Source organism: Indicator indicator, chromosome 15 (assembly GCF_027791375.1).
Source record: "Indicator indicator isolate 239-I01 chromosome 15, UM_Iind_1.1, whole genome shotgun sequence".
NCBI lineage: Eukaryota > Metazoa > Chordata > Aves > Piciformes > Indicatoridae > Indicator > Indicator indicator.
This window is the reverse complement of record NC_072024.1, coordinates 10,544,917-10,565,966: the sequence shown is the minus strand read 5'-3', so window position 1 is coordinate 10,565,966 and position 21,050 is coordinate 10,544,917. Positions and strand designations below refer to the sequence as shown.

Here is a 21,050-nt window from a genome sequence, read left to right as displayed (position 1 = left end):
ATCACAAGATGTTCTTTGCAGCACTTCATTTACTAGCAAACTAGCGACTGGCCTGGATCAGCCTGCCATTCTGTAATTATGAAGTATAATAATTAGAGAAGCAGTATTCCAAATAATACACTTTATTTGAGCCTAAGATTTATAGAAAGACAGCACGAGCCTCTCTGTTAATGGGAAAGTACATTCTGCAGACTGGACCTGGCATCAGCTTTATCTGAATCTTCATTAATCAGGACTAAGCAGCTCCTGAGCCAGTTAAGAACAGTTTTAACTGTCCAAACAGATACACTTTCTAATATACTTCTGGATCTAAAAAGAGACCAAGGATTATAATTTTACCTTCCTTGGATTTTTCAGTAATATGTTTTTTTGTTTTGTTTTTTTCTTAAGGCACTGAACAGTTGCAACACAGAGGGGGAACTCATAAAATGTGCTTCTTGTGGTGGTGTGTTTTTTTTTTTTCCCTTAATTGCCACATAGTGGATTTAGAAAAAGAATAAGAAAGCCAAATGGTGTAGTTTCGATGCTATCAGGACACTTCAGGTTAGAGAACTCAGATCCCTAGGCTATTTCCAATTTGATTGCATTGTAGCAGTGGGTACCACTCAGCACTGTTTGGCTTCTGTCTGATTAAATGCAAATGGCTGGCTAAGAGTCTTATTTCAAACTTGTTGCAACTGCAAGTAAGCAACTGATTATTAATTCTGATTAGTCATTACTGATGCTTCATAAATGTACTGCAGAAAGAACAGAAGGAAATGTGCAGCCTTCACTTGATTCATGGTCTTCATAATTTTCATAGCTTGCTGTGAAGAAGTGGTTTCAAATACTTCTCGTAGGCTGGGCTCATCTGTTCAAAAAGGAAATGTGGAAAAGAATTAATGGTAATTAAGGAAAAGGCTATTCTTTTTTTCTTAAGAATGAGCTTTGAAATACACATAGCTAGACTGTGAAGAAGAAAAACAGCAACAAAATCAAACATAAACCCAAACAAAAACAGAACCCAAGCCACCAGCTACTTCAGCTATGTGCAAGGGCTCTTTCCCTCTCCTATGTGCTGTCCTTCATAACCACTGCACAATACTCATCTCAAATGGGGTAGCACAGTATTTAACTTCAAAAATGTGCTTGGATTTGAATGTTTACTGAAGGCAAATTTTGTCTTCAGCTGTAGAATTTCAAAGGCTGATTACCAGAGTAAAAACCTTGCTTTGGGCAAAATGAGTTTTCAAACAGAGCAATAACTATTTACATCGTGTGGAATTTTACATTACTCCACAATCTGGATGAATTAAGAAGCAAATGTAAAGTGCTAAAGACCATGAAGGACGAAATTTCCTCTGAACGTTTATACTTTCTGGTTAAAAATATTTTAAAAACCCAAGTACTGCATTAGTAGAAGTACAAGTGTATGAAAAACCCTGCAGTTAGCAGCTCTTGCAGCTGTCTAGTGTTGTGCCAGAATATGTCAATTATGTAAAAAGAGTTTTATTTTAGCTTACTTTGTACTCTGCTACAAGTTTAAAAAGCAAAACCACATGGGTGGCATACTCCTTGGAGTCTCACTCCTTGGTACAAGCTCTAGTACTCTGGGGGCTGTAATGCAGCTGCCTGGGCTGAGACTTAGAGGTGGCATAATTGGAGTATCACAAATCATCATTCAACTGTGAGTTGAAAGCTCCTACTCCCCTTTTATCGCTATTGCTTTTATTAGAAGGAAAACAAACAATTTCTGCTCTGGCTGATGGGGATGCTGCCTGGCTGTAACCCAGCAGCCATACCTGCTTGTTGGTGGGTGACTTCTGAGCCCACTCATAAAGCCGCTGGTAAACGTGTCCATCGTAACTGCCGAGCGCAGAGTTCAGGCTCTTATCTGTGAAGTCAAAGGCATCCACTAGTGGCACAGCATCCCTCCTATGGAGCAGATGAAAGGCATTCATGTCACTGGAGCAGGCATTGCTTTGTAAGGGAGGAAAAGTTAAAAGCTGAACTTGAAAGTCAGTTGTCCAGGTTCCTCAGTCTGAAAAGTCTGAGCCAGTTTTTCCCCTTGCCTAAACCACAGGGAAAATCCTGGTTGTTTTGATTCCTCAGAGGCACATTCTACTAACACCCCAAGTAATTTAGGACACAATTTCATGTCAGGTGGTTTCTCAGCACGCTCTGCTAGTTCTTGCTTTTGGTTTTTGGCTTTTTTGTTTATTTTGGTTTTTCTCTGCTGTGTTTGCCTTACAAAATGGAATAAGGTTGACACCAGACTGATGTGAAGTGCTTTGCTGATCTCCAAACCTCATCTACTTTTAAGTACTTCTATTACTTCACCGTGGGGTGTCAAGGTCTACTCTTTGTGTCTGTAAGAACAAAACAACCCTGAATGGGCAAATCTGACAGCAGTCAGCACCAGCGAGCTGTTGCATAAGAACAACTATGTGATGACAGCACCTCTGAAGCAGGAGATGGTTTCTTTTCTCTCGCCCTTCCATCATCCTAGGTGTAGAAAGTTGTACCACACTTGAGGTAAAAGGATGAAAAGCAGTTTGCTCAAATGTTGGCATTTGCACCTACAAGTTCCTTTTGGGGAAGAGCTCTCTGGGGATTAGAGAAAGGCTGGGTCTTTGACACAGGCTGGGAAGTGTTTGTATCCTTTCTACTAATTGTAAATAATTGACTCTAATTACCCAGGTAAACACCCACTCCATTCTTGAATACTGTTAACAAGGCATGGACTAACATGGAGAAGCTGCAATGAATGTGTTTTGAAAATGTTATGTTAAGCTTATTCCTCGATTTGAATTCTGTGATCAGCTCTGAAAACGCTTGCTGTTTGGCACAGGCCTGTTCAGCTGTTGGCTATGGTGTAGTCTTGTTTCTCCCTATGTGGCCTAAGTAGAATTTTAAATTCATTAGCAGGTCAGTGCTCTGAATCCTAAGTTAATCTGTTCTTAGCACTCAGTAGTGAATGATGAGTCCTCTGTCAAGCAGTTTGTGAGTGCTGGGGTAAGTTAAACCTTAGCATATCTTGGAATTCACGTAGGTAGTAGTAAGTGGTGTCGAGCAGATGCATCTGAACTATCTGTAGGCAGGATTGTTTGGGTACCACTTGCAACTCAGCCATGGCAACAGAGTAGGCAGTATTAGCTGTGGCTTAAGCAGATTTTGCAGTGTGATGGGTGGCTGTGGCTGCTTCCTGCCAGTGCTGCTCTCTACATCTTTCTTGCTTTTGCTCTGCTGCGAATGGTAGAATGTGCTCGGGATTTCTTGATTTTATAATTTAAGATTTCCTTTTGCAGAACATGAGTTGGGCACTTAGGTCTGTTTTGCTATGAAAATGAGCTCTGTGTAGATGTTTCAAATAATTTCTAGTGCTGCCAGGCAATGAAAATAAAAACTGAACGAGATCAATTGGCTTTGGAGATGTTGCCATAGGTACAGCAGCACCATTTTGTATCTGTCACAGGGACAAACTGAATAGCTATTTATCTCCTCCCATGCAAGAGCAGCTCACCGAATGATAGGCAGGAGGTCTAGGTATGATGCTGTGACCATGTCCATTTGAGCCCCAGATATGTATCCATCATGCAAGAAGACTCCTGAATTTGAGAAAATCCCATGTAATGCAAAGAGGTCACAAAGATGTTTCATAATCTTCTGGATGCCAGCCTGGGTCTCGAGTTTTTCCACAGTTTCTGCAAAGTTTTTCACTGCAATGTAGTGGCAGTGAGCCTGGAAAACAAATGCAATCAACAGTGAATGCACCTCCAATCACTTTTTAGTAGGCCAAGTGACTCAAATGTTCTTGCAGTGAATATAAAACCTTTTCAATTCCCTGGCACCTTACCAGTCTGTATTCTTTGTTTGTTGGTAGACCAGGCCTTTTGCATTCATGGCTTACAGGAACAGCAGAGGAGAGAATTGGGGCTGTGAAAGGTCAGTGCTGTATTTGTAAACTCTAGAAAACCACTTCAGAAATCGTGGTAGTTACTTTATCTAAATATTTTTGACGACTTCCTGAAAGTTTGTGTGATGGAATCAAAGTAGAACGTTTGTGTGAATTTGGTATATTGGAGAAAACTCTTTTCTTGAAGACCTCGGGCCCATGGTACATTGGGCTCAGTGTCTATGGGGCTTCAGCTCTGAAAATATCCATTGTCACAGGACAACAACCAAACTTACTTCTTGCTTTTGTGGTTTTAAAAAAATATTAATTCCTAGGTCAGACACCAATAGAGTGTCTACTTGCTACCTTGCAGAAATACTAGCTGAGGGTCAGAGCATATGAAGCAGGCTGACTCCACCTGTTTGTGGAGGTGACTCTTGTGCTGACATCACTGCAGATAGTTGGTACTGTTGGTATCTGTGTGGGTTTACTCCCACACTGTACAGTTCTCCTCCCAGCTGTGGGTGTAAAGCATGGCACACCTGTACTGCAACTCTTCTTGCTGGCAAGGTCAAGCCTTGTTTGGAGGCCAGCATGGGCTACAGAACCAGCCTGAGGAGCTGAGTGTCTACTCAAGCAATTAACCTGTGTGGAGTCTGCAGCGAAGCTGTACGCAGTGTCTGAGCCACTGAGCTGAGCGCTGGCAAATGTCAGTTCATCACATACTTGCTGTGCCAGTCGGGTGGGTGAGCTTCCAAGGAAGGGGTGGAATAAGAAGTAAATACAGTACTGCCCCAAGAACACAGCAGGCTGCCAAGGGTTTAAAGTTATGGGGGAAATTCAAGGGTTTTGGGTGACTTTTCCTCTTGAAATATGTAAGAAATTTGAGTGCCCAGGTCCCTTTTTCTGAGAAGTCCAGCAGCACAATCACCACTGCCAATACCACAGCCAGGCCTCTGCATGTATTAGGCTTTTCAGAAATACTTTATTTTTGAGTAGTTCTTTGTCTAGGTTCTCCTCCTTGCTTCTCAGAGAGAGATGGATTGCAGTTCAGTCCAGAGACCTTGGCCACCCATTTGAGTGGGTGCAGGAAGGAACAGCTTGTTCAGGTTTGTGTGGGAAGTGCTGGGCAGAGCCTTTTCTAGAGGTAAGCTTCAATAGGAACATTTTGCTTCCATTTCCACTAAAAATAGATTCATATTTAAACAAATACTGGGAAAATAATTTTCAGAAGTGACTTTGTTTATAGGTACTCTCCTTTATTTTTGAGGCAATTACACATTTTTTTCCCTGCTTTTTCAAGCTTACAGCATTGAATACTTGCTGCTTCCACTGTGTAATTCTATGTAATTGAAAATGGGGGGTGATGCACAGTAGACAGGTCACCACAAAAAAAAGCTGCTGCTGAGATCAAGTCTGCTCCCTTACTCAGTGAGCTCTTTGAAGGACTGTAACTGTACTCACTGGTATGAGCAGATCAACACTTCTGATGGTTTTGAAGGCTATCAGCTGTTGCTGAGGAAGTGCTTGACTCATCAAGGACTTCATCTAGTTGACTGACTGCAAAGGGGTTGTTCCCTACTATGAAATCACCCAGGTAGTATCATGACAATTAGGTTTGTATGGGGTTCATTTTTCCCTGTCAGGGGCTTTTTGCTAAATCCATTTCAATTTGGATTGGCTCTGGCTGAATGGCAAATTGCAAGCAAGATATTTTTCATTAAAAATTGAATGAAGTTAAAATAAGTTGTGGATCTGTTTCAAAATCTTCATTTCCTCGGCTTAGGAAGGAAGGAAGGCCATCACCATAACCATAGAGGAACTGTACTTAATAGCACATCAGAAAATTCTGTTTTTTTGAGATAGTGAAGTATCAGTGGGTTTGCTGTTCATTTAAATGTAGGACTTCTCTTTTTCTTTCTTTTCTGCTTAGTTCTGTACTAACTCCACTTTTGGGGAATAAATACTGCTGTCCTGAGCCCACATCAGCTGAAGGCATGCTGGTTGCCCACCTAATCCACGTGAACTGGGAGCTAGGGTTGAATCTCTTATTAAATTGACTTTGATGTGATTTTTTTTTTCTTTTAGTAGTAATTAACATTCCATTTATCACTGCTTTTTATTGTTTTTCCTGCAGTTAAGTTTCCTTGTGAGAACAGCAGATGTAAGAAATACCAGGCATGTTTCACCCTTGCTGTGACTCCACCAGCTTTCAGCAGGGTGGCTTTGGAGAGGCTTTGCTCTGCAAGCCAGAAATGCTGGATTCTTACAAAAAGGTGAGCACTAGCTGGAGACCACAGGTTCTTGTTACAGGATATGGGAGATATGGGAGGTCTGATTCTGCTTGTAGTGGCAGCATAACTGTGAATGGTTGGTTGTTGGTTTTTTTCCTCCCTTTCATTTCTACTCCTAGTCTTTTTCTACCTGGCCTATTCAGGTGGCCAATTCTCCATATGGGGAATTGCTTCTCATGATTTTTCCACTGTGCAGACCACAGTGGTGCCCTGGTCTTTGTAGTGTCAGATGCTAACAAAACCAATAAACAGCAGTGAGGCTTTAAGCTAATGATGCTGTTTCTGTTCCATATTGTATCAAAAAGACAAACATCAAATAAGCAGATAAAATTTGCTAACCTTTGCAGCTTGTGCCAGCTGCACTGTGCACTGGTTCCATGCATCGTGCTTTTTGACTCCAGACTGAATCAAGTCCTGTAGTTTAGCTGCTGTGCTGCTTACAAGTCTGGAAAATTGGAAAAGCATATTGTGTATGAATATAGCAGCCCACATGCACTCATTTCACGCTCAGACTTCTGTGTGATCATATGGCAAAATGGCATTTCTGACATTTGAAGTTATTTACACTCAGTATGAGAGAACTTAGATTATGCAAAATCTTAAGGACCAACTGAGAGAAGCATCCAGACCACCCCAGTACTGAAGGGTTTCTGCCTTCTCAGCTTCCAGGGCAGTTCACTAGGGTGACTGCTGGATTTTTCTTGAGTTGTGTGCATGTAAGGAGAGTTTGCAAAACAAAATCAAGTGGTGATAGCAGACTAATATTACATTATGTTTCTACTTTTCTACACAGAGATCCAAATCCTGTGTCCATTGACATCAACTTTATTTTCACACTGATTTGAGTGACAGCAGGGTTGTCTCTTTACCTGGTTTTCTGAGAGGACACCTATATGGCCCATAACTGTCCACATAACACTAATGAGACCACTTATGGTATCATTTTTACTTGTGATGAGTAGTTGAATGTGTAGTTGTTTCAACTACAGACAGAATGAGAGGCTGTCTGTTTGTGGTGTTCACAGAAAACAAACATCAGTTTCACAGGTATATGAAATTTTAACTTTCTGTATAGAATTGCACAGGGTCCAGTGCCTAAAGGTTTTACTGGATGTCAACGCAGTGATTTGGTCTAGGATTTACTTCAATAGGTTGTTGGGTAGCACATGGCTTAAAAACTTTGCATGTTCTGGATGTAAAAGCTTCATATTGAGGATTTGACATGGCTGTTAATCTTCTGTGAGTATTTCTTTTCTTTTTCTGAAGCAGATGATGTGAATTCTTGTGTAAGTTAACTTATTTTACTTCCCCTTAAAGCAAGGAAGAAGGTGAGCTCTTAATGCATTTCTGATGTCAGAGAAACCTCATCTCCCATCCTCCCTACTGACCTGGCTGCCATGTGTTGATAGGCCTCAGTGTAAATATCTGGACTGAGAAAATCCAACTTGTTCTTGGCTGGACACTTCCTGGGTTTCACTGCAGCCAGGTAAGTGACAGATGGAGGAACAGGCTGGCCAGCACTGGCTGCCATGAAGCACTTTATCAAGAACCTGGGAAGAGAGTAACAATCAAAGCAGGGTGATCCCCATGCAGCAAATGGTCATGCAAAAGGTAAAGTGGGTTCCAGTGAGGAGCAGCAAGGCATGACACAACTGATTAGCATTCCAGAATGGACTTGAACAAGTAATGACCTTTTATTTTGCATGTTACTCACAGTAACTTGATCTGTGGTCTTAGGAGTAGCCTGTCTACCATATTTAATGCTACAGCAATCTGTAGTGAGGAATTTTTAGGAAGAAACTTGCTGTGGCTGTTAGCAGTCTCAGCAGCAGAGCGATTGGATACATTATCAACTTCACAGCCTTGGTCTTAATGCTGTGGGAGTCATGATGGTGATTTGGTCTTACCCTCTGTGATCCCTAACATGCAGTCACAATGTTGACAAACATGAGACACTTTCTTGGAGCTAAATACATTCCAAGGAGCATTCCTCACTCCCTTTTTTGGCATCTCTGCTATGACCTAGACTGACTAGCTCTGGAAGTAAGAGCTTACAGCATTTCTCTTGGCTTCGCTATTGATCTTGCAAGTAAGGAGTGCAGAAGTGTCTGCATGCAAGCACAGAGCTATGTGGTAGCACCTCTGTCCCTGGGAAGCATATTGCTTTTCTCCTTCTAGTTAAAACACACATTATTAAAAGTTCAAGCAGCTGTGGTCTTTCTCCTATATTTCGTCTACTCTGGATAATCAGCAGTCTGCATATTTGGAGGCAAGCAGTGCTCTTGGGAGTGTGACTCATCTACTTTCAGTATCCAACAACTTTGCCTTCTCTGAATCAACCTCACTTTACCAATATCATGTTGCATCAGTTGCTTAGAAAATGAACCACAAAACTTGTATAGCAATGCTTTTGCTGCACTACTAGACAAAGAGGAAAAAGAGGTTATGCAGAACACCACCTGCATATATCCCAAATCCCAAAATAGAAGAGATAATCTGATTCCCACACACCTCTATGCCTGTTAGACAGAAGACTTCAATGGTTTATGTCCTGAGCTGTATTTTTAGAAGGTGGTGTGAGAAAGATGTAGCTGGTTTTACTGGTTTTGGAGAAGAAGTAGTAGAGGCTGAATAAATGAGGGGGAAGGCTTTTAAATGAACAGATTTGAATTGTTACCTGGCAGTTTGCAGGAGCAAAATGGTGTTTTCCCCTTCATAAATACAAGAGGCAAGTATTTTAGTATACAAGGAAGGGAGTCCACTCAGCAAGGAGTAACCATGTCCTCCGCAGGCCCGCAGGCAGATCTCCACTGCTGAAGTGCAGTACTGAGTAATGACAGCTTTAAAGCCTGAAGAAAATGCATGGAGCTGTTTTAAACAAAAAAGGCAGACTGTTAATGGTCAAGTGTTCTGAAGTGATCATCAGTTTTCTATTTTAAATTCTGAGCAATTTCTGGGCATGAAATCGCTATCAGGTCCTCCTTTGCCTGCAGAGGTTACCCACAGCTCCCTAAGCCTGGCCTTTGGTTTCTGCCTGGCAGGCTGCACACCCTCATGCTGGGTGTGCTGTGGTCAGTTTATGCATATTTGGTTTTTTCTCAACCAGCAGTGGCTTTGGCTGCCCTTGTTCAGAGTGTTTTTGTTTCAGGCTTCAAGTTGCAAAATCTTCTATCTAAACAGTCACTTTTTTGGTTTTGGCTTAGAAGCGAGTACTTGTACGTGCATTTGTAGATGAAGTTGTGAAATAATGCTTTGTGCCACCAGCTGCTTGGAACAAGGCTTTCATCAAACCATCATGCTTTTCAAGGACTTTTCACTCTGCAATAGTTCCCAAAACAAAGAATTGGGGGCAAGTAAAGCAAATGCTGTTGCTGACTGGTTGTGGACCTAGGACACGTCAATCTCTTAGCACTTCCTTTTTCTCCAGTCACCTATTGCTGCTTGTCTAGTTTGCTAAAATACTTTAATATTTAGAGATGAGAAGTGCTGTACAAGCTAATCCTGCTGCAGCTCACCTCTGGCAGCATGTCAAAGTTCTTCTTCTGGATCTCTCTGTAGCCGTTGTCAAATAGCTCCTGCAGGTAGTCTTTGATGAAATAAAAGGCGTAGGCTGCTGCCAACTGGGGCAGCAGTTTCTCTTGCTGAGTCTGGTAGTCGAGGATTTTTGCTTCCTGTTCCCTGTAGGAGGACAGCTGATGAAGTAGGGGAAGTGCAGACATGGACATCACCTACTGATAATTTACCCATCACACGATGAAACCCAGCGTTTTTCACTACCAAGCAGCAGTATGTGAACAGGACTGAGCTGATGTCCTGGCAGCAAATCTGCCCAGCTTGGCAAGCTGTTAGAGAAACCAACCCAACTGTGGCAAAAAAGTGATTTTCTCCGCTTTGGGGAACCAGCCTAAGAGTAGAAAAGACTGTGTGATTGGCTGGTACAGAGCAGGGACAGGGACTGCAGGTGAGGATGAGGATGACGCTTTCAAGGACAGCAAGTTTTAAGGTGTTATAGGGCAAATGGTGGCACTACACCCTGAAAAACTTTTGCTTTTCAAACTGGATCTTTGTGGCCTTGGGTGTAGATATATTTCTCTGAAACTATTTGAGTCTAAATTATTTCAAGCTTTCTGCAATCTTTTTTTTTTTGGGGGGGGTGGGGGAAGTTCTTTACCACTTTTGCTGTGGTTAGTACACTGAGGACTTACTTCAAATGATGGAATTGGTTATTACAGTGGTTCAGCATGCTGTGCTCATGTTTGGTTCGCCTTTGAACCAAACCATGTTCTCTTCTTGCTTGGGAAAGGAGTGTTAAGTGGAAATTTTTGAAAGCCATTCAAATTAAAATATCTATTTAAAAATTACAGAGACTCTGACCAGACGAACACAATGCGGTGTTATCAAGTGTGGATATTGGAATTGTGGATATTGGAAGGTATTTTAATGTTGTGCCCACTAGGAGGATGCTAAGAGTACGAATTCAGCAACTTGTCTGCTTTGTCTGGATTCTACTAAGTTATGCAATTACAAGGGAAGGCCACTTATAAGAAAAATAAATTGTTTCTGTGAACCTCTGAGCTATTCAAATGATGAAACTTATAAAGAACTGTCAACATTCCCTTGTACTTTGACTGAAGCTCGTTAATGTAAATAGTGGGGAAGCATGTTTGTAATATGCTATCTGGGCTAGGCAACGAGCCAGCCAGGCTTAAAAGATAAGGTGAAAAGCTGAAATTCAGACTGGTGTGGGCTAACATGGTGTGTTGTCCCTTCCCCACTGCTGCAGGCTTGAGTGGCATTACCCAGGCTTTAACTTGGACTGCCGGCGAACCACTGAGTATCGGATGGCGATGGTGCAAGCCTTCATCATAGGTAGGATAACCTCGTCCGAGAGGAGGGAGATGCGCACTGAAGTCATTGTGAAGTAATTAATCTTCTGTGAACCCCATCTCACATAGCTGCCATCTGGTTGAACCTAGAGTGCACAGAGAGGATGTTAGATGCCACATTCTTCAATATTTCAGCACTAGGATGGTTGTGTGACCTCTGTGCATAGAATAAAATGGGCATCAAAATCCTGCACTGAATGCAAACCCAAGTATTTTTATGTATGATGGATGAAACTTTTCCATTGGAAGAGGCAAACTCTTGCTGCTTCTGGCTCAGGGGAGACCTTATGGCTCTCTACAACTACCTGAAAGGAGGTTGTAGCCAGATGGGGGTTGGTCTCTTCTCCCAGGCAACCAGTGACAGAATGAGAGAATACAGTCTCAAGCTGTGCCAGGGGAGGTTTAGGGCTGGACGTTAGGAAGAAATTCTTTGCAGAAAGATTTGCCCTTGGAATGGGCTGCTTGGGGAGGTGGTGGAGTCACCATCCCTGGAAGTGTTTAAAAAAGGACTGGATGAGGCACTTAGTACCATGGTTTGGTTGATTAGATGGTGCTGGGTGATAGGTTGGACTTGATGATCTCAAAGGTCTTTACCAACATGGTTAATTCTGTGATTCTGTGAAATAGGTTCTGCCTGGCCTGTGATCCCCAAGATTTGAACATTAAATCAATGACAACGAATTTCACTGAGGATTCAGGTAATTTCTGCCACCACAAAGACCTGCACCTCCAAGGTAAATTTTTGTCCTAAATTTAGGCAGGTCCCTGTTGTCTCTCTGGCTATGTGATGAGAGTCTAGCAGACGAGTCTGTGAAGTGTGTCTGTACATACCTCACAGAACTTGCTCAGCATGTTCTCCCTGGGGACACGCACGTTCTGCAGCACCAGGAAGCCATTGTCGGCATGCTCAAAACTCATTTTGGGACCAATGTCTCCTGCAATTATGCCTGCAGCAGGAGAAACCATAGCCTGCTTACTTCCACTTGAACTTTTTTCTCCCCATTTTGGGTCAGGCTGGAGATCTAAAGAGTGGGCATGTTCAACTCTGCTTCTTCCCCAGTATGGAGAATCTTGCCCAAGTGAGGAAACAGGCATTTGAATGCCTTCTGGTAATTTGTTTGTGTGATCCATCCGTTATCCATGATGGCCAGGGTCAGAATAAGGGGTTCATGACCACCTGGTCAGAGCAGCCCAGGCTTCTGGTTAAGAAGGCTTGATTGGGATATGTTAAGAGGATAGGTTAAACCTTCACTTAATTAAAAAGGTTGGGATTAATGATAACTATGCCTTGGGCACTTGTCTTGGTTTGGGTTTGGCAATTTTAAGTCCCTCTTCTGTGATCCTGCTTTGGCAGGGGGGTTGGACTAGATGATCTCTGGAGACCCCTTCCAACCCCTAACATTCTGTGATTCCTGGGCTCCATGTTTTAGAAAACATTTAAGGGCAAAATAAGCAAAGCACCTGCAAAGTGCTGCAACCCCTGGGGCTGCTTACCTGGGCAGAGGGAATGGTCCTGAAGGCTGCGTATCTGCACGATGAAGGGATGCACACCATAGCATTTCCCATGGACATAGAGCTGAGCAAAGGCCACAGTGTGAGTTGCTGACCTTCCCACTGCGAGAAGAAAAACAGCCCCATTGCCTTAGGACAAGGTATAGTACAAACACTTTCACAGTTAACAGCAATCAGTGTTGTCTCTTAGGTCTTGCTAACATACGGATCAGGGTAGGTGTGATCCACAGATGCTGGAAGCTGGAGATTGCCTAAATCTGTGCTGCTCAGAAGTTGCATCATCCTTCTGCCTCTGCTGCCCATGAGGCTTGGGTGAAGAGTTTGCATCATGCAGTGTTGCAAGAGTGCGAAGTGCTGCAGCTGTTAGAGTAATTCCAGTTAACTTTCTGTGAAACACCTTCCTGAGGAGGGAGCCTTACATTTCATGCTTAAATCCTTTGTGCTGAGACTGGCTGATGAGATGAATCCTTTATGCTGATGGCCTCCCTGCAGTTTTTGGTCATCTGGTATTATTTACAAAGAAGAGAAGATTGATTCCTGCAGAGGCAGGAGTTTCCCTAAGTGAAGTTCTCCAGCCTTGCCACTCAAAGGCTTTTCATAGACAATGGTGGCTCCCTTCTGGCCTTTGAACTTGTACAAAACTCTTTGTTCTCTTACTTGCTTCTTGATGTCTGCATCTCTTACTGAAGTCCTCTGCTAACACCTGGGCCCTCAAACACAAAGCTTGAGCAGGGTAGCCCCAGTAACTGAAGGAGGCAAGTGAGCAAAACCAAAAATACTTTGTGTGGTACTTACTGTCTCCAGGCCACCACTTCATGGCAGAGATCTTTGGTGTGTTCAGTATAAACTCCTGAGTAGTGGTATCAAAGACTGCTGTTGTTTCCAAGCCCTGAAGGTAAGTTCCTTTTAAAAAAAATATTAAAAGAAATCGTGGTGTATCATAAGGGGAGAGAGGGGCAGAGAGAGAGGGAATCCCTGGAGCTGGTTTGGTGATTACCGGGGCTTTGTGGTTTACCCTTCTGGAGAGAACTGTAGGATGATGCTGCCAGTGACCCCACACCATCTCCTCCAAAGATCTCCTGAGCTACATGGTACTCAGGCAAGCTGCCTGGTTCATGGTGACAACCATCAACTTGGGCAGGCTGCCTGACTGATCCCCTCCATCAATGCTGACTGACAGCTGCTTAACCAGGAGCCTTCCCCCTTGCTCTTTTTTCCATATGGGTAAAACCAAAGCCAGTGCATCTCCATCTTGCAGAGCAATGCTGAGGACATCAACCTTTAACAGTTTTCCCCCAGCCACACCCTTGCCCCAGTGAACCATGGACAGCTTGAACCACATCCCCCTGAGCATCCGGACTTAATCCTTCTGTCCTACAGAAATGCTGTGTTTTCTCTGCAACTTTACCATGCCCCAGCTCAGTCTGGGCGTAGCTCCCAATGAGCCGATACTGGCTGGCGAGAGGAATCCATTTGGCAATCTGTTTGTCAGAGCCCAGCATGGAAATACTTCTCATGAAGATACGGTGAAGGAGGAACGCCACGTCTCCTGCCACTGCCCTGCACAGAAGGCACAAGGGGTTTACATGGATGAAGTTCCAGGGATGTGATGAATGAGGCAGTGACACTGTGGTGGTCACCAGACACTACCACCTTTGGATTTCTGTGTTGTCGTACCTTACCCCACATCCAGCATCAGCACAGTACTGCATGAAAAGTGCTCTTCCAAGCTGCTTTTGTCCCTTCTTTCATAATGTAGATTCCTTAAGTGTTTAAGCTCATTATTTCACTTCTTCTGAAGGAATTATCAGTTCTGAGTAGCACATGCTGAGCTCCTAAAAGCACAGCCCAGCCCCAAAGCTCCTGTGGCTCTGACAGCTTCTAAGCCCTTCACATCTTTGTTCTACTTCATAGTTTGTTTGGTTTTTTTCTACTTACTTAAGTAACGTTTTAAGGTGAACTAAAAAAAAAAGGATCCCACCACCCTACCCTAAAACCCCCAAAACCCAGGCAATTCACTGTGGGGCACATAGACTGAATCACATATGTAGGATTCTGAGACCTGCACTTCCTGAACCTTCCCGTTCCAGGGAAATACTTCAGTATATTTGGTTCATTCCATATTGCTTCCTGGGTGTTTGCTGTCAGTGATCAATAATGGGGTTCATGGAAATTTAACCTGATTTGAGATGGGGTTTTGTCATGGAAAAAGTCTAATACATCCTTGTAACACCTGGTTTATTGTCTGGTCAGGTCCTTCACCATAATCCAGGTGATAGGGCTGTGTGCATCCTAAAAAGCAGTATTCAAGAAACTGTTAACGGGAACCTTGGTACAGTAATTTCCATAGGGCAAATCAGAAATGTTTGTTTTAAGCTTTTTGTGTGTGTGTGTGAGAAATCCTAAGAAAAAAAAGAATATAGTTCCTCTTCTTTGGATTTCTCAATATGGTTGAGTCACTTCACAGATAAAAGTGTGTGTGCTCTAAAAAATAAGTGGCTCTGCTGTTCTCAGCAGCTTGTATGGCTGTTAGCATGCTGCTTTACTGCAGTGCTCTAGTGAGCATCTCATTCTAGATAGATACCTTTTATTATTAACCAAAGACTATGACCTTTCTTTTATACTGGCCATGAAAGAGAATCAGTCACGCAGAAAATGTTGGGGGGAAAATTACGAACAAAGAAGTTAAAGGGAAATGACTTTGATTGATAGAACAATACTTAATGAACCCTTGGCAGCCCGTCCAGAAATGTTACTTTAACTGCAGTTTTTGAAAGATGGTTTTCAGATGTGTGCAAGGGGTTCATGGTGGCTGGCACCAGGACTTTGTCATTAACACCTCAGTGCTCACCTGGTGTTTCATCAGACAAGAGCTGCCTTGCCATGCAGCTGTGCTCTTAATCCAGCAAAATGGGGTAGCATGGGGCTAGCCCTTGGCATCAGGGGGCCTGATAAAAGCAAGTCTCAGTGGGAGAGGTGGCTGAGTTCTGTCAGGTTTTAAAAATCCGATGAGTTTTGGGTTTGGTTTTTTTTTTTTTTTTTTTTTTTTTTTTCCTGCAGGAGGAATTGAGAGCTGCTTTTTAATGATCAGGTCCAAAGAGCTCTTGATGGAAGATTTTCCCCCTTTATCAGGACCGCTCACTGTAGGCAGCAAAGAACTTAGCATAAAAAAAGATAACCTCATATGATGACATATTGGGAGGTGACTTTGAACATCAGCAGTGATTTGTAAGGTGTAGGCATTGCCCTTTTGAATGATGCTTTTGAATTTGCATCTTCTTACTGGGTATATAACCTCATCAAACTAACTGTGTGCACTGGGCAGCAGCAAACTGGTACTGGTAAAGGGGAAAAGAAGAAGGGGCAAGCAAATTAAAATGTGGAAGCTCAAGCCTATGCAAAGTGTTATGATTTTTTTTTTTTTTTTAAGGAAAAGATTGTGAAAAATATTTTATTCCATTTACCTACAAATTAAGGTTTGAGGGTTTTTTCCTTCTTTTTAAAATATAATATGGGTTTTCTTCCAATTCTGGTCATCTGCTAGCCCTCACACATTTTTAAATGTGAGAGCTGTAGCACAGGTAAGGAGCTTTCCAGACTGGAAACATCATGTTGGGGATATGAAGTGCTGTCATCTATCACACTGTACCTGTGTGCTGCTCTTTGAGAAGCTCCCTGACACGTATCATCATCTTCCCTTTTCCTGAGCATGCTGCTCAAGTGAAAACCTGCAGTAAATTTGCATCAAAATCTTTGTCTGTCAACTGCCTCTACCAACCATTGCTAAAGCTGATTCTTGTTGGCATACAAAACTTCTAGCAAAAAATCAGTTGTACCTTTTTTTAAAAAGCCCAAACAAATATAAATCACCTGAAAATGTACTTATACTCAGGTCCATCTTCAGTCCACCCCATCTCGTGCATCTTTTTCTGGAGGTGAACAGCTTTTCTGACTGCTGCTTCATACCTCTCATTCTGGCTCTGGAAATACTGGTTTTCTCTGCTAAACACAGGATCACGTTCGATAGCTTCAACTGCAAAGCAACACAGAAAAGTTTTTTTTCTCCTGCGACTGAGGAGTATGGGCAGAGCTGGAGCTGTGCCTCACAGCGCTGTGTTTTTCAGGGTGACTGCAGGCAGGTTTTAACAGGCCTGGCTCTGATGGCTGCCATGCCTGATCCTGATAAACAGCAGGTTTGGAGAAGGAAGAGAGAAAGGGGACTGTGTGGGCCTGAGAGAGAGGTCTGTTGAGTGGAAACAGTGACCCTGCAGGTAGTCACTGTCCCTGTAAGGGCATCAGAAGTGACTTCGTGGCTCAGGCAGAAAATGCTGTGGATTCCTCTGTCTCTAATTGCTGTTCCCATGCTTCAATAGCAGCAAGAGCTGTCTTTTGCCTGGAGAGTGGCTAACGGATGGACCTACTGGATGTTCTGCTGGGCACCCACACTTCAGCTCAGGACTTTACCAATCCTGCACAGCATTGTGAAGCAACTCTTGGGCTTACTCTTTCTATGTCAGCCTGAATGCTCCTGCTGCTTTCTTTTTGCTTTGAAACCTTGGGTCCATTCAACATTTAAGGCTGAACTCCAGTTGCACCATGAAGCGTGCAATCCCAGTGGCCTGTGCTGCTTTCACTGATAAGGATATAACATGGATGTAGTTATAGAGACAGAACAGATTCTTTTTTCCCTGTTCCTTCTGAGCACACAGTCATTTTTTTGGCATGCCCAGTGTGAGTGAGAGCAGCTCAACCTGAGCCAAGACACAAGAAATTTCCCACTTGGATGAGCCTGATATGCCAAGAAGGGTCACCATGACTACTGGCTATGGGTCACACACCATGACCATTGGCTGAAGTTCATGCATGGTGTGCATTGCTGCCCAGCAGAACTAGCCCCTATGTGCATCACCCTCACACAATGATGCTCACCTGTGAGAGCATCTCACCTGTCCTCCTATCCCAGTTTAGCGAGTCTTATGAGAGGTACTGGGGATGGAAGCATGGCAAAAGGGAAAAGTTTCAGACAGCAGGAGCAACTGGGGAGGAGACATGTTGATTTACACAAACAGGGGATTCCATCACCATGCTCCCTTTAAGAGGTGAGCAATAAGCAAATACTCAGGGGCACAAAACCCATCGTGCTGCAAAAGAGAAGCAGAATCAACAGGGGTGCAGGCATGTTCTGTATCCGCCTGTGGCCAAGGAACTTGTAAGGCTCACTCACCCACTGCCCTCCGTGTCTGAGTGTTCTCCACACCACCGTCCAGCCAGGCTGTGAGCTTCTCCACACTGAAGGAGGCTGTCTGCCTCTCACTGGCGAGGTCAGGATTCACACTGCCGAGGACCGTGCCATGCAAGTACTTGCTAGTATCCAGGAGAGCCATCCTGGAGGCTCAGCTGCTCTGGGGAGGCACAGGGCTGCCTTTCAGTGGGTGGCTGATGAAGAAAGGTGCTGGGTATGGTGAGGTGTGGTTTCAGTGGCTTGGCCAAGCCACACAAATATTTAACCACTGTTTTGTCCTCACTGCAATGAAATCGATGAAAATTTAAAGTGCTTTAAGAACTCAAAATGCAGGGTTTATGTAATTTCTTTTAAATGTAAAAATCCCTTTCTTTCACCAATCTTTTTGCAGTGTTTTACAAGAAGTTACTGCTGGAATATCCCACAACTATGCGTTAATGTTTAAGGGAGTTTCTGACCCTGAACCTATGCTTCACTATGCTGGGTGCAGCCACTGCCAGTGCCGTGGGTGGCCGCGGAGACTCCCAGGCACTGCCCCTGCTGCCACAGCCTCCTTCCCGCAGGGCTCTGCTCAGCTCCTGCCCTCGGCACTCCTCTCTTCGCAGGATTCGTTGCAGGATAGTAGTAATGAAAAAAAACAAAAGGTGTGGTGTGTGGAAAGGAAGATGGATTTCTCTTGGAGAGGCTGCTTGCCTCCCTGAACTGTTTTAATACCGAAGCTGTTTGAACTCTGGGTACTCTTGCAGATATGTTTTTAATTCCTACTTTTTTTTTAAATATTCAGACTCTTAAATCAAGGTGTCTCAGTGTCCTGGCATGGAGAACTGCCTCAGAACAGCACGCTGAGCACACGAGGCTGAAGTACCCCAGAGCTGCCCTTGAACCGTCCGACGCAGCCCCGGGACGGGCTCAGCCGCCGGCTCTCGCTTCCGTGAAGCTGCGGAAGGCAGATCCGTCCGTCTGTCTGTCTGCCTGCGCCTTGAGAACGCAGCCGCGCACTTACCTGGTCCCAGGTGTGTTTCGGGAGCCGTCCAGCTGTTGCCCGCCTGGCTGGGCCGCAGCTTCCCCCGCCCCGCCGCAGGGACCTTGTCCCCGGGGCCAGTACGGCTTGGCCCGGCCCCAGAGTGTGTGCGAGTGCGCAGCAGCCTGCCGGTACCCAGCGGCCTCCGCGTCTCCCGGGCTTTAGGGTTCCGCGGCTCCCGGTGCCGGCGGCGCTGGATCCGCTGCGTTCCGAAAATGCCATTTTCCTGTTTTCTTTTCAGGGTGTTTGTGCCTTCGAGACTGCGCTTCCAGCTCTCACCAAGGAACGTCCTGCTCTTCTCCCAGAATTTTTAATGGATTTTTCTTTGTAGTCTGTTCGGGATGCAGGAGAGCTTCTTCGGTCTCTCACTGCCCCTTGCCTGTGGATTTGACTTGATCAGGGTTTTCCCAGCTCGGTTATGGCCCTCCTCGAAGTTTGGGGTGCAAGCCACGAGACTGGGGATGTGACTGGCAGGCTGGGTCATAGAATCAATAAGGCTGTAAAGAATCTCTTAAGATTATGAACGTGTCAGAACACCACCACCATGCCCACTAAACCGTGTCCCAAAGTGCTATGTCATGTTACGGGGCAGCGGGAGGTTGCCACGGGGTGTGTGCTGCCTTCATCTCCAGCAATCCTGACTGCGGGCTGTCCTGGTGCCTCAGGACAGGAGCTGGCAATTTACACCTCCCGGGCTGCATCAGAAGGAGCCTTTCCTTCCCACAGCTCGTCGATGTCTCTGTGCTGTGGCTTCAGACTTGCTTGTCTCTTGCTGGAAACTGCTTTGCCAGGGAAGGAGTTGAAATGGGTGGAATTCACTGTATCATATAGAGTTGCTTTAACATAGGAAGTTAAAGAAAGGATGAGAAATCTGATGTAGTTTTACATAACTATAATTTTAAGCTTGAGCCTGCGCAAACCAAGCCCAGAAGCCATGAGAAACAGCAATAAATCAGCCGACTGTAATGCAGTGAATATGCTCATAGGCAGTGGATGGTGTGTTAGGGATGAGTCTGCTAGATTAACGTGGCTGTTTCACCCTTCCAGAGCAATAGGGTGTCTTAATGGTTCATATAGCACAGCACATCATCCTGGGGTGACTTGGGCTTGCCAGCACTTGGGAGGCAGTAACATCTTTCTGAAGTATCTATGGGCTTTCCCTGTTTGTTCTGCTATTTTCTTCTGCTGGAGTCAGAAGCATTCCGCCTTGTGCTTCCTGAGAACTATGTGAAATTGTACTAGCAGCTCCAAGTCTTCTGAAGGAAGAGTGAGGGAAAACAGGGTGGAAGAAACCTGTGCCTGAACCTGTTTGCAACCTGATGTTTATGCAGGCTCATTTTCAGGCTGGTTTGGTTTCTGCCAGAGTGGGTCATTGCCAGGTCTGTGTTAGGGGGTCTGAGGACCCAGCAACGTTCTCATGCCTGCAGGATGCACAGAGATCTCATGGGCTGTGGTAGGAATCAATACAAATCCACAAGAACACCTGGTTATGGTATGTTGGAACACCCCACAATTCTTATGTTGCTGATGATGTTGCACTTTTCCCCATTTTCATAAACCTGGATATCCTCAGTACCACATCTGACTCACAAGTTTCCTGTGATGTGTTTATCAAGTTTGTGGTTAGCTTGTGGCAGTTTCAGATAATTTTGAGAAATTTTCTAAATATAAAGAACTACCTAGAACAGGCAGAGGAGAGTTCCTGAGATTTGCAGCGAGGGCCAGTCTGGGTACTGCTAGCCTGAGGAAAAAATAAAAAAATTTGCCACTTCTGAGGCAGTAATGGGAAGCAAATTAGGCAGTAAAATATAAGGGTTCCTTATCAGGAAATTCCACTGCAGCAAACTATCAAGGAGCACTTCAGGAATGAGGGCATAGGAAAAGAGACTTCAGCATGACCTGGATAAATTGCAAGCTGATACTGAAAACTCTGGCAGTTAAGAAAGAAAAAAAAAAAAAAACCAATAATAAAAAAAGAGTAGAATCCAGGCAATGTAGCAATTTGTGCATAGCTAAAAGTCAGCATATCTTTAAAGAACAGAAATGATTGTCTCTTTCTGTCTTCCACAGAAGAGGAACTGCTGTGATATGAATGACTGCTTTTAGCACCTGTGTGTGAAAGGAGGTATGTGATTAGTGTAAGCAGTCTTGCAGCATAGCCCCTGGAAACCTTGCAGGTTGGGGCTGGGAAAGGTTGATAAAGCATTTTACAAAACCCTGC

The 21,050-nt window shown here is 44.1% G+C and overlaps 1 protein-coding gene across 1 annotated transcript; it reads right to left on the bottom strand.

Moving 5' to 3' along the window:
* Window positions 1–126: 126 nt before the first annotated feature.
* Window positions 127–17,950, bottom strand: ACOX2 (acyl-CoA oxidase 2). The gene is made up of 14 exons (XM_054387177.1): window positions 17,791–17,950; window positions 16,437–16,599; window positions 13,975–14,126; window positions 13,362–13,469; window positions 12,549–12,668; window positions 11,886–12,001; window positions 10,968–11,140; window positions 9,684–9,846; window positions 8,846–9,036; window positions 7,557–7,718; window positions 6,508–6,613; window positions 3,503–3,720; window positions 1,782–1,914; window positions 127–850 (listed from the first exon to the last, which is right to left on the bottom strand). Exons 1-14 carry the CDS (start codon window positions 17,948–17,950, stop codon window positions 797–799), a joined length of 2,019 nt encoding a protein of 672 aa, XP_054243152.1. The 3' UTR covers window positions 127–796.
* Between the last annotated feature and the right edge of the window lie 3,100 nt (window positions 17,951–21,050).

What these genes read in the sequence shown, in the direction of transcription:
- ACOX2 (XM_054387177.1), bottom strand. Translation starts at nt 17,950, where the DNA reads ATGGCTCTCCTGGATACTAGCAAGTACTTGCATGGCACGGTCCTCGGC. An exon ending in CAGTCCAAGTTAAAGCCTGG is followed by an intron (nt 9,847 to 10,967) that starts GTAATGCCACTC and finishes GTCCTCCTACAG; the next exon opens with GGAACAGGAAGCAAAAATCC. An exon ending in AGTCACCCACCAACAAGCAG is followed by an intron (nt 851 to 1,781) that starts GTATGGCTGCTG and finishes CTTTTTGAACAG; the next exon opens with ATGAGCCCAGCCTACGAGAA.